We start from the raw sequence: 12,731 nt of genomic DNA, 5'->3' as shown, positions 1-12,731 counted from the left end.
ACATTTTTGGGAAGGGACAGTGTGTTGGTCAACAGATCTGTTGGTCCCCATCCAAAAAAACCCACTAAAGGACGCATCCTGAGCACAATATGGAGCTCAAGTCACAAATTGCAAATTGGAATCAGGGATATTATCAACGGCTATATTAGTCCAAGGCTTGTTCTAAGTAGTGAAATTTTAAAAGTAGTTGACCGCCTTCTTGAAAAATCCCGGTGACGCCTGCGCTGACTTCATTCTGACGCGAGCGGTGTGGTTTCAAATGGCCTCCCGCCGTGAACTGTCGCGCGCTAGTCTACGTACCTGCATACAGCGCTACAAGTGCCTTTAGAAGTGTAAACTTGTCAACAAACCTAGTTCTTGTCTACGTTAATATATATACCAGTTTATCAGGGGTTCACGACGGTCTAGTCTAACGACCGTTATCTGGCGCGTTAGACGCGTTCTGGCGTTCTTGTCTCTGTCAGTGTTTGATCGGACATTCACGATCAAGTTTCACGGTCGTGAGTCAGTTATGTGTTTGGACTGTTGTTGTTGTGGAATAAACAAACAACCCCCGCCAGCGACGCTGTAATTATTACGTCAGAACCCGTTTACCGGTACGTATTAATGTTGTATACAAACGACACACGCTAGGGATATCAAAACGTCAAAACCGTAACTGCGATCGCAAAATATCATACAGATTCAATTATTCAAGTACTTGAAGTATTTTTATTCAATTATTCAAGTACTTGAAGTATTTTGCTGTGATGGATAGGCGGCTATTCAGAGTAAGTAAGTCAAAGTAATTTCTATAGCATATCTTTTTATGCCTATAGGGCCGCGATTAACAGGCTGGTATGAACTCATTGAATCTTAAAATAGAGATGGTTGTCGATTTTGTTCATGAAATTGATTTGTTTTGGTGTAGGCTTACCTTTCAAACCCACCACTGCTATTAACTCATGTGTAAATCCATGGGTAAAGTCGATTGAAAAGTGAATTGAATTGAGTTTAACCCCGGACTAAAGTTGATACCAGTGTATAAATCTGGACCCTGGGCTTGGTATAAATTGCATGCAGTATAGGCCTTAACTATATTAAATTCACTGTGCACGCAAGTTGGATTGAACGTGACTGATGAAATTCTAGCCCAGTGGGGGCCAAATTTGTGAAAAAGGCTACAATAATTCCGTTAATTCGGCCAATCATCCAACTAATATCTGTACTTCGATTTTCGATTTCATAATCAAACCCCGTTTCATTCCTGGCAGGTGTAAGTGGTGGGTTTCGAACGGAGGCCTAAGCATTAAATCTAGCTGTCAGTCGAAAGGTGTACACAGTGCCTTGGAAGTACGTAGTTGAAAAGTTGAATCTTCTATAATTCTACCCCGAATCAGGGTACAAAGTTACAGAGTTTGAGATATTGGAGAGCTATATTGTCTGGGCTAAATGCCGAGTAAGAGTTTGAGAGTGCAGACCTCGCCTTACTCGGACATGGCCAACTCGGATCTTTGACTAACTCGGACAAAAGTAAAATCGTTTTCTGATTTTCTTATGTATTTTCCGATCCATAACTTTCGCTTTCGCTTTTTGAATTCTGAATTCAAGACCCAGGCAGTTCCACAGTTCTGGACTCATAGTTCCACAGTATACAGGACTCACGGAACTCAGTTTCGATCCAGTTCCAAACACAGGACTCAGTTCTGCAATTCAGAATCCTTTCGGTCCTTGGTTGATATTTGATAATATGGTTAACATGATTGTTTGAATGTATATATACATGTATAGTGTCGTACAATAATACGTATGAGTCACATTCTAACCAGGTCCTATGAGTTGTTTGATTTTACGCAATCGTCTCCGCAGCAAAAGGAATGCATTCTTTCAAACATTTATGAACAGAGGTTTAGGACTAAACCGAGACCTGAAAATATTTAATGGCAGGTAAACGTCAGGCGACCGAACGAAGTCTGAAGTCTCTACGAAAGAATTTTATCATTTCCGATTCGACAGTTTATCAGACAAATATATCGCAATAATATTGATCTTACGTTATTTGATGACATTCAGATTTTGCAACAAACACGATATTTCAGGCTAGGAACATATATTTCGGACTCTTAGAGGCCATCGTCAGGTGTGGATAGAGTATAGCTTCATCGGGTAAATTAGTAAAAGGCCTACTACGTATGTAGATTGACTGATTTTATCAGAAATTATGACCTTTCGTTGCTAGTGTATATAGTAGGCCTTATATCTTAGTTAGGTTAATGAATTAAATCCGTGGAGAAATACCTGTATTTAGGGATTGTTATTTTCAATATAGATTTGTTATTTACCCAACTTTTGTTCTCTATCGACGTACACATAATCCTTCAGGGGTTTGAGTTAGGAAAAGGGTTCGATTTTTTGGGTGAAGAAATACCCGAGGAAGGGATATAAGCCCGATGTTGGTTTAGATCACGTACTCGTTCGAGCTCTTCGGCAGAGGTTATTTAAATCTTATATAAAACTCACAATTGACAACAAAAATTCCCACCATTAAGCGCCTGGGGGTAATTACTTTCGTAGTCATAAAAAATGAATTATGTATGACATAATAAGGAGAAAACAACGAGCAAGTCTGTGAAAATTAGCCCCGCTAAGCGTTCAAATGCGTGCCACTGACTGTCCGGGAGGGCTTTATAAGACGGCTCTTAGAGCAACAAAGAATCTACACGAATAATTGATACATACTTCGTCTTTTGTATTGAGTAATATGATCGAAGTCGAGAGAGAGAGAGGGCTTTAGCGAGGTTTTGTTATAAAGTGCTGTGAGGGTCTAGAGATTTTTACGCACATTGTCATAGCTTGGTTTTAATTTATGATCAGTCGAAGCTCATCTAAGTTCTTAGACGAATCAAGAAGAGTCTATAAGCCCTCCTTGGTTCTAATGTGAGAACAGCCTAAGCTCATTTTGACTCTCTAGTCACTCTAACGAATTAAGACCAGTTTAAACTCTCATTGTGATTCAATAATAAATCCAACAACTTAAGACCAGTCTAAGCTCATTTTTGTTCTATAATCAATCTTACAAATTAAGACTATTTTTATTATACGTCCAAATCTAGCAACCAAATCCTTAGCCCAATCGTGACATATTCTAAACAACTTGAAACCAGTCTTAAGATTTCGGACCATTAAGGGCTTATGTCGATCACGACTTGACAACTGTGCCTTCTCAACCAGAGAGCAGATAGCCCAGTCTCGCCATGGTATATCTTTATAGTCATCGATTGCTCCACGTAAGCTAAGCCAATATACAGGTAGTTGCAATGAACTCCAGAAGAACTCTCACTCTCTCCCCACCGCTCCTGGGGTCACAGTGTGGAGACAATATCATCTATCATCGCTCTAATGAAATAACTCTATTGTGTCGGATACAATAGAGTTTCTATAATACAATGTCCGTTTCATCATACATCGATTTTACGACAAGTAAATAGAATCGAATAGAACTGGCAATGCGCAGGTTCCTGCATTCATTTATAGTTTCCTTATATCATATTAATGTAATAATGTGAACATACAACAAATCGAGGGTTTGGATGTGACCCTCCCAGTCATGGCTTAGATTCAGGACCGGACTAAACTCATTTTAGTTCTATAGCAACAACTTAAGACCAGTCTTAAGTGCAGCTGGTTCCATGCATAGCCTATCTAACAACTAAAGGCCATTCTAAGCTCATTTTGATTCAATAACCAATCTAATAACTTAAGACCAGCCTAAGCACCATTTTTATTCTATAGCCAATCTAACAACTTAAAACTCAAAGCTCATATTGGTTATAGAACGAATCTCACAATTTAAGACCAGTCTAAACTCATTTTGATTCTATAGCCAATCTAACAACTTAAGATCATTTTATTCTATAACCTGAAGCCTGTTTTTTTCAAATGACTCGACTGAAATTCCGCTTTTAGGCTTTTAGGCCTATATCGAAATATATATTCTAACTTGATATTTGACTATCGCGTCACAATTGAAATCACAATCTTTAAACAGCGATCGCGATGACCCTAAAGGACCTCGCGACAATCAATTTAATACTCGAGTATTGTATCAAAAGTACGAATATGATAATTAATGTACATTTCGTGTTTGAATGTAACGCCAGCACGGGGTCATCTGGGCTCGACGCGTGTGTTTCCATTTCGTCTCTCGCTTGAAAACAAAACAAAATCGACGAGAGAAAATCACAGCGAAGTAACGGTCGCGTAATCTTTAACTATAACCACGACTCGTCGCTGTCGGAAAATTACTTGAGGTAACGTATGAATTTGTAGGTAAATTTTTCGGGCTTGGATCAAATTTCGTCCTATTTCCTAAATGGTTTATATTTGTTTAATTCCTTTTTGCTGTCACTTGATTCTATAGACTTTGATTCACAGACATGATGGGCTTGAGTTAACTCCGAGTTAAATTCAGTTAATATCCATTGAATTAACTTTGAGTTAGAATGAGTCCTTGCAACTCTGAAACAGGGTCCATAATTGTGAATCAGAGTTCTGAGCCCAGGCTCCAGTTCTACAGTAGTGAATCATAGTTTACCAGGATCCAGTTTCGCTTGTGAGTTAAATCTGAAGTCCGACTGTTTTGAGATAGCTTGAGTTGACACTGAACTCAGGATCCAGTTCTACGGTTTTGATTGTTACTCTGAGCTCAGGATGCAGTCCTACTGTGTTCCTCTGAGGATGCGGTTTAGAATTAAATTCGAAACTGTTAGGAAATAAACTTTTTCTACAAATCTACTGTGGGTTTTTATTTCTTAACTATTCTGAGATTTATATCAGTTCACTACTACACTCATGCAGTCCCACTGTTAGAGTTAACTCTGAACATGGACTCATAGTCCATCCGGTATTACCCCGGTACAGTCGTAAATTAGAGCTAACTATGAACCCTGGATCCAGTTTCACGGTTGTGCGTTAAGCGTTAACTCCGAGTGGAAATTATTTCATTTCAAATGAGTTAACTAACTTTTCATTAAATCTAAAGTCTTTGAACAGTTTAAGCTAGAATTGTAAGGTTTCGAAATGAACGCAAAATTAATTATTACGAATATTCTATATTTGAAAATTCGTCACAAGTCTGACTGTACTGGTTAGGCGATATTTCTCAATAATCTTAACTGGTTTTAACCTTTCTTTTAGTATCTATTTTCTTTCATCGGCTTTTCTTCGTGTATTTGTTTGTTGACGAATAGGCTCATCGAAGCGCAACTAGAAATAAATAGAGACCATAGACACGCCAATGTTTATTAGAATAGCCGGTACACTCAGACGCGGAGAATAGACAATACGATTTAGACATTAAAGCACACTATACAAATTTGAAAGATTTAAAAAAAGATTATTCATTAAGTCGAAAACTAAAAGACACAATGTTAGTCTTGAACAAGTAGTTTATTCAACGTTTCGAAAAATAGCCTATAAAAGTCATCTCCCGATTTTAGCAACTCTCCCGGAACTACTAACTTCATTTTGTCTACAATTTGAGGGAAAGATCAGCTTTCCATCAATGTAATTGTAATAGCGAATTTTTTGTGTTCTTGTATTGTTTGTAAAACGATTATGTTATCCGGTTTGTTTTTTTTTTAATAATTTATTTGTAATGTAATATTTTTGGTTGTTTTTTTTCTTGTAAACCTGTGGGTATCTTTCTTCTTTATGTACGAAATGATACGATAGCTAAATAGATATATTCGAAAAGAAATAGGTTTATCTGATGTAAACGTTACGTAGTCAAACCCGATATGATATGAGTTCGATAGTTCTAACCGATAAAAGATTAACGTGTCGGGTCAAACCTGTTTTCATTTCGATTCGAAGAGGTTTTCATAATGAATATACCGCACCGAACGTGTTATTTGAATATTTCATTTTTCAAACAGGCACTTTCATTTCGATGGGTCACGCGATAAATCATCGATGTAGGCAATCTTCAATATTTCGATCGAATTTTCCCAGGATCAAGCGGACGATTTCACCCGAGAAATCTTTATTGGGCGAAGAACTACGTCACGAATGAGCAACTATACGCACAGATTTAAAGATTAGATTTGAGAGGATCCCCCTAGATATGCTCCTGCCTGAAATAGTGCCTATAGATGATTCATTCGTTCATTTTATTTTGTTGTTGACAGAAAAATTGCATTGAACAATTACAAGTACATTCAAGTACAGAGTTAAATGCGGTACAGTAGGATTATAGTATAGAAGGTTCATTTTGTTGCAGCATAGACACGAAGTCGTTAGGTTTAGAATATAAGATATAGAAAGGGAACAGAATAGATGCGGGTACAAATTTTAATGAATTGATACAAATTAATTAGTGTTTTTTTGTTAATGTGTTTTAAGTTGAAAAGTTTGTTTAGATGTTGGGTAGTTGGATTTGTCCAAAAACTCAATTCAAAAATTGACGAATACAGCTGTTTTAAGTTACGATTTGACTTATAATTAACTCATCCAAAATAAACTGATTTAACTCTAACTCACATCTGTGAAACTCGATCTTGAATTTAGTCAACCCTAAATCACAAGTGGGGAATTGGATCCTGGCGACTTCAAACGCCAAGAATGCTATGCAGGCCCGTGTTGTTATTGACTCACAAATAAAAAATGATCGCTTTGTTTGAATGTATTTATGATTTAGAGAAAATGCGTTGAACTTTTCATCGCTGTCGTCGAATATTCTTGAATTGATTTTGAGATTTCAGCGGTTTTTATACTGCTCACGCGAGTCAGGGTTCGTAGACAGGTGATATAGGATTTCTTTTATTCGACAAAAATACAATATGCATAGGAACAAAAGTAGGTGTACTGGTGACCCCGGCCGAGTTATAGTTGACTGGCAGTGAACTGGGGGCCTTCTAGTGTCGGGCATGAAACCTAAACTGTTGATGAGTCCTTAAGTCAGGCAGGAGAAAAAATCAGATAATCTCTGGAATAGGGCCTCGATGGGGTTTAGAAAAAATTAGATAATTTTCGCTGCTCTCTTACCACTTTGGTATGTGAAGGGAAAAGTGAGTTTGTTTACAACGGAGACAAACAACGGACTTCTAAAAACATAACAAGGTTATTTACAACATTATGCATACAGATACTGTTGTTCACAATGTTACATTTGTAACTGGAAATGTGAGGTTCCACCAGAAAATAGTTTCTACTCGTTAAGTTCATTCAGCAGGGCAAAATCAAAAAGAAAATGTAATTCATCTCCAAAACATAACAGGTATATTTACACTATATGCATGACACAATATACTACAGCAGGGATCTATATACGAAAATGTATATATAAAACCGTCTTTAATGAAATTTACTTAATTTGTAACCGGAGATTTGGGAGGAGAAAGTTTCTAAAGCGTTTGAATTGGAATGTTTTCGCGAAGTTCATTCAGCAAGGCAAAATCAAAAATAAGATGTTATTCATCGCCATGTTGGACATACTCTTTCATTGGGGGATCAGCTACATCGCTACGGCCACCTAGTGGATCCTCGCTTGCCAGGGTTTGATTCCTTCCATCGTAGCTCGCGCTAACAAAGCCCTGTAAGCAGCCACCTGTCTATGTATCAAACCAATCAGATGCGACGTTTTTAACCGGCAGATTCGCTGTGCATATGATTGGCTAGATACATAGACTGCTGGCCGCTTGGCGGCAACCTATACGCCCAAGAAATCTTGGGCAATGTAAAACCGTTGAAGGTTGTGCGGCCAGGGTTTGTGTTGGCGTGAGCTTCGGCGGGAGGCATTCAAACCTTGTGCAAGCGAGGAAAGCATAGAATCAAATCAAATATGTAAATACGCCATATGCAAAAGAATATATCAAATATGTAATTTTTTTCTGGGGCCTCGAACACCGGGCGCCGGTGGGTTCTAGCAATAACAGGTGCAGGTAAAATACACAACATTAGCATAAATACATTAATACATATTCAGATGTCAAAACTAATCGGTTTTCCCACAATAGTTGGCGCTTGAATTCGCGACCGCTTTATAAAGTGTTCACACAATGGCTTGAATATGTTTGAATCGTCCGATATACGTAATGTATGATTGATTGATACCCGTACTGCGTCTACTTGTAAGTGTGTTTTGTCATCGACTCTAAAACGAAGAGTCCATGGCAGTGTTTACATGTCAAATTTCTGATATTGTCATTCGTTTTCGATTCGCGATCTTTTTGAACCGATGTTTGTGTGATTTAGAATAGCGCCGTCTATCAATGCTAATTACTTGTTTATATACGTTCAGTTCCCAGTTCCGTAGTTAGTTTGCATTATTCAAAATCAGTTCATCGTCAAATGATTCGTGTCAAATTGCAACAACAAGGAATTGAATTGGATCACCCAAAAGCAGTTAAATTTAGCCGACGCAACTGCGGAACTGGATCCAGAGTGAAACTGGGTGCAAAGTCAAATGCTAGAACTGAACCTAGATGTATCAAAGAAGTGTTTTCTTTTCTAGATTGAGTAATCTGCCCACTGTCCGAGATTGACGTCATATCTTCATAAAATTAGCAATTCTACAAAAATGTCTTCACCGAAGCCAAAAGAATATATCTGCGCGTTTTGCACTTGACCGCATGCCATGAATTTAAAATGTTTTATATATTTCATGCACATGAAATAATGAATGAAATGCCGTTTTATTTTTCAGGCCTCACCAGCCAAACACAGCGCAGTGGCCGGTTCAACGGCTGGTCAGTGTTTCCAGTGTAAATTTAACGTCTGGGTTAGCGGATTAAGAATAATAAAGGATTTGTATTAGCGGTGTATTGGATTAACGGAATTCAGCGGTCGAAACCGGCGCAGCGCCCTCTACACAGACGGATTGAACTACCGGCGAACTCATAGAAAGAGAATTATTCGGTCTCGTCTGGTTGAGTTTTTTTTTTTACGGGTAAACAATTCGAACTCGGAGATTGAGAACACGCGATCGAAGAATCAATCATTGCCGATTTTCAGACCTACTCGTATCAGTCATCCGGGTTGAAAGAAGCCGTAGTAACAATAGTTTTTTCGAAATCAGGATTATCTGCAGTTACCTGGAGTGCTTTCTGTACAGTACGGGATCGGGTTTAGAAATGCCGGAACGTGCTTCATCGGTGACGGTGCAATACAAGATTAAAGATGGCCACTAGCAGGCGTGATCGAAAAACGGGATTACTTCGAAACTAACATCTGATGGATTTTTTGTAGTAGCCTGAAAGTTGTATATTCAGAATATTCGGTTCTTTCTGGTTTTGAGAAATGGGTTCGCGGGATATGACGACTAAACAGCCAACCGCCGTCGCGACCACCGCGAAAGGATCGGTACGAATTTACTACAATGGCGTGCCGACGAAAACCATCGAAAGACCAGGCTTGATAAGTCTGGACCAGCAACCGATCGACGCTAATCCCAGGACTACTAAAAGTAAGGTTTTGACTAATAAAAGTATCGCCGGTTCCACGTCAACTTCGACGAGTAACCATACATCGCGTTCCGGGCAGAACAGTATGCCGCGTTCCCGGTCCGTATGTCCGACGGAGCAAACTGCCTGGACTTCGATATCTAACCCGAAACTGGAAACTTTATTTGAGCAAAACAATAATAATGCGAATACAACTGATAGTAATAATAAGGCTGATGCTAGTGGTAGCGGTCTGAAGTCTAGTCTGAACAAGAACGGAAAGACTCTATCGGAAGGGAATCTTGTGTCTACGGATGATATGACGGGTAGGAATACTAGGGGGCGCCAGTGTTGCGGTGCGAAAGACGCAGATACCGAAATATCGTTCATGTCGAATAAACGTAGCGTTTCAAACAGCGAATTAAGCAAAATCGGCCGCAAAGCCCGGACTAAGTTCACCCGTAATAACAGTGAGATAAAGCGTGCCAACGGCACCGGGGCTAGTCGAGTCGGTGCCGTCGATTCAACCGCTAGGCATGGTTCCATCACTGGCAGTCGAGTTACTAATAACACTTCTACGGTGGCAGTGAATGCCGGATCGCAAGCCGGGCGGGTAGCGCGACTCGAACGCCAGGATACGAGCGTAAGCGTGTTGCGTAAGAAACCCAGCCAAAATAGCATTTCAACGAGTCTACAGCAGCAGAAAAAGCCGGCAGGACCGGCATCGCGGACCAACCGCCGACCGATAGTGCGATCCGGAAGTAACGCCGCCATTTTGAAGCGAGAATTGAACAACAACGAAATACCGGTACCGAAACAACCGGTCGATAAAAACGGTCACGGGGTCGATGATGATGACGTAGAGTGCGAGGCAGACGATTATGATGTTTGCATCGACTCTGACGATGAGAGGGAGGAACGGATTATACAATGGTTGTTGGGTATCGAGGAAGGCGGGTTCGAGATCGTCGCACCCGAAATTCTACCCGAGGATTTCGACGAGCCCGTCCCCAGACAAACCGACACGGCTATTCACATAGTGTACGATGGAGATTAGAAACTTCTTAAAGACTCGTTAATCCGCCTTACTCGAAAATACGAACGTTCTGTTTCGATTCGAAACTGACGAAAGTGGACAGCAATCGGCTGTAGACCCAAAGGCCAATTGCGCAGCCGTCACTCAAATCCGAACGTGTCTTATATCTAAAGACTGGCCTTGCGCTGTTAGACCGGCCATAGAAATAAGATGGCCTTAGACTGCTCTTGAATCTAAGCCATGACATAGAGAACGGCCCCTTTTGAGCTGTCAAAATTTAAGTCTATGTTCATATTGGTTCAATAACCAATCTAACAACTTAAGACCAACCAATCTATCGGTTTAAGACCAGTATAAGCTCATTTAGTTCTAGAGCCAATCTTACAGTTTCAAATTATTCACTTATGAAGCCGAGCTAGTAACAGTATCTCATTTTGTTTTTTTAACCAATTTAACAACAAAAGAACGGTCTAAGCTCCTTTAAGTTTTATAGCCAATCTAACAGTTTAAGACCACACCAATTCATTTCGGTAATACAACGAATCAAACAAACTTAAGGCCAGTCTCTAGATATATGAGCATTTTTGACTGAGGTAACTCTGCGTAAATCGTGTCTGAACATCCAGCGAAACAAACACATCCCTCTTTTCGCGATCAAAAACAATCGTACCGAATTTTGCGAACATTATCTTCATATCGATCTTATTTAGGCAAAAAAATAACGGTTGGTGAAAACTTACTTGATTTAGGAAGGAAAATTGACGAAAGAAATTCAAATATCGATGGAAGTTGAAATACGAATTTTGTACTTTTTGAAATAGAAAGATTAAGATGCTTTGTTCATTTTTGAGTTCGATGACTCCGTAATCAGGTTGTTATGTATGCGCATATTCGACGAAACTTCTGTGATATTTTCTGATACGAATGGTGATAAATCGTGATATACATGTAAGATACAGGATGTTTAAATTCCGTATTAAGTTTATATGTACTCTTGATGTTCTGTTTCCGTTGCCGATTAGCTTGGTACATTTTTCTGAGTTAAATATCAAGGTATATATTCATTCATTTTCCTTTTTTTACCAATTAAGGGTCTTATCCCTTTAATCCTAAATAACGTCAACTATCTATAAACCTATGAAAATAAGTAAGCTGTGTATCGGTATTTTAGTTTTCTAGTCACTATGAATGCAGGCATTGAAAATGTCAGTTCATTGGGTTAATTTTCTTGCGAGTCAGACTTCAAAGTCAAAGGTTTGCAACCTTTGGCTTCAGATGGCGCTATCATTTTAATATCTGTTAATATTACTTAACGTACTTAGCGGTGGCCGATCTAGGAAAATTCGAAAGGCCGAGGTGCAGAAGAAAAATGCATTTCTCGGATCAAGGAGCCATGCCCACTAGTGGGATTCCATCCTCTGTGTAAGATATTTGGAAGAAATCCGTCCTAGAAGATACAAATTCCGAAGGATGATCTTTGTCTTGGCGAAAAGGGCAACCTCATTGGGAAGTAGGGTCCCAGACCCCTCAAGTACACCACCCACTAGTTCCGACACTGCTTAGAGCAGGCTCTAAATAGATTTCAGATCTTGATATGTATTTTCATTCTAATTTTTTTGTTCTCATTTCCTTATTGACGATTGTCCGAATTATTGGACCGATGATTTTATCAAAAACCTACGTTTTTCATTCTATAAACGTCTCACAACGACGAAGGTAGGGCCTAAGAATAAAAGATGCAAATTTAAAAATTGTCTATTCTAAAAGCCATTTTTAATCGAAAAATCGGTGAAATATTTTTTAAATTTGAAACTTACCTTCTTTTCATAATGGAATGTTTTGTTTTTATTCTTTACTATAAAAGTTTGCAAATCAAGTAAGCGTAAATGATTAAGGGATATGTTTTCGATTAAACGTTTTTGTGTCTATGTTTTAAATACACTTCGAGGAAACGCAAATTTCATTAAATCAAGAATTGTATTGTTTTCTAGTACTGCGTTTGGAAAACAATGAAGAATTTAGATAAAACATGAAAAATGAATGTTTGTCAATTTTTTTCTTTTGACTTTTGAGTATAATTTAAGTATTAATTGTAGTATTTATATATGCTGTGCATGTATAAGATTTCTGTTTTAAGAAACGTAAAAATGTCGCGAAATTTTCTTACGTTAAAAGAACTGTATTTATAACATAATTTGTGAATTGTTGTTGAATATTTGTGTCGCTCTAGTGAAGAAGAAACCACCGTCCGAGATACACTCTCTGAAATAAAAGTA

The 12,731-nt window shown here is 38.7% G+C and overlaps 1 protein-coding gene across 5 annotated transcripts; it reads left to right on the top strand.

The window, feature by feature from the left end:
• Positions 1 to 403: 403 nt before the first annotated feature.
• LOC141909792 (uncharacterized) lies at positions 404 to 12,731 on the top strand. 5 transcript variants are annotated; one of them, XM_074800412.1, is made up of 2 exons: positions 404 to 596; positions 8,684 to 12,731. In XM_074800412.1, the coding sequence occupies exon 2, from the start codon at positions 9,277 to 9,279 to the stop codon at positions 10,474 to 10,476; it is 1,200 nt and encodes a 399-aa protein (XP_074656513.1). In that variant the 5' UTR covers positions 404 to 596; positions 8,684 to 9,276; the 3' UTR covers positions 10,477 to 12,731. The 5 variants fall into 5 exon arrangements, with proteins under 5 accessions (XP_074656513.1, XP_074656516.1, XP_074656515.1 ...); XM_074800415.1 differs by lacking the exon at positions 404 to 596 and adding an exon at positions 689 to 770; XM_074800414.1 differs by lacking the exon at positions 404 to 596 and adding an exon at positions 2,061 to 2,145.

This window comes from Tubulanus polymorphus, chromosome 8 (genome assembly GCF_964204645.1).
Source record: "Tubulanus polymorphus chromosome 8, tnTubPoly1.2, whole genome shotgun sequence".
Lineage (NCBI taxonomy): Eukaryota > Metazoa > Nemertea > Palaeonemertea > Tubulaniformes > Tubulanidae > Tubulanus > Tubulanus polymorphus.
The sequence above is the reverse complement of the archived record's forward strand: the minus strand, read 5'-3'. Positions and strand labels throughout refer to the sequence as shown.

What these genes read in the sequence shown, in the direction of transcription:
- LOC141909792 (XM_074800412.1), top strand. Translation starts at nt 9,277, where the DNA reads ATGGGTTCGCGGGATATGACGACTAAACAGCCAACCGCCGTCGCGACC.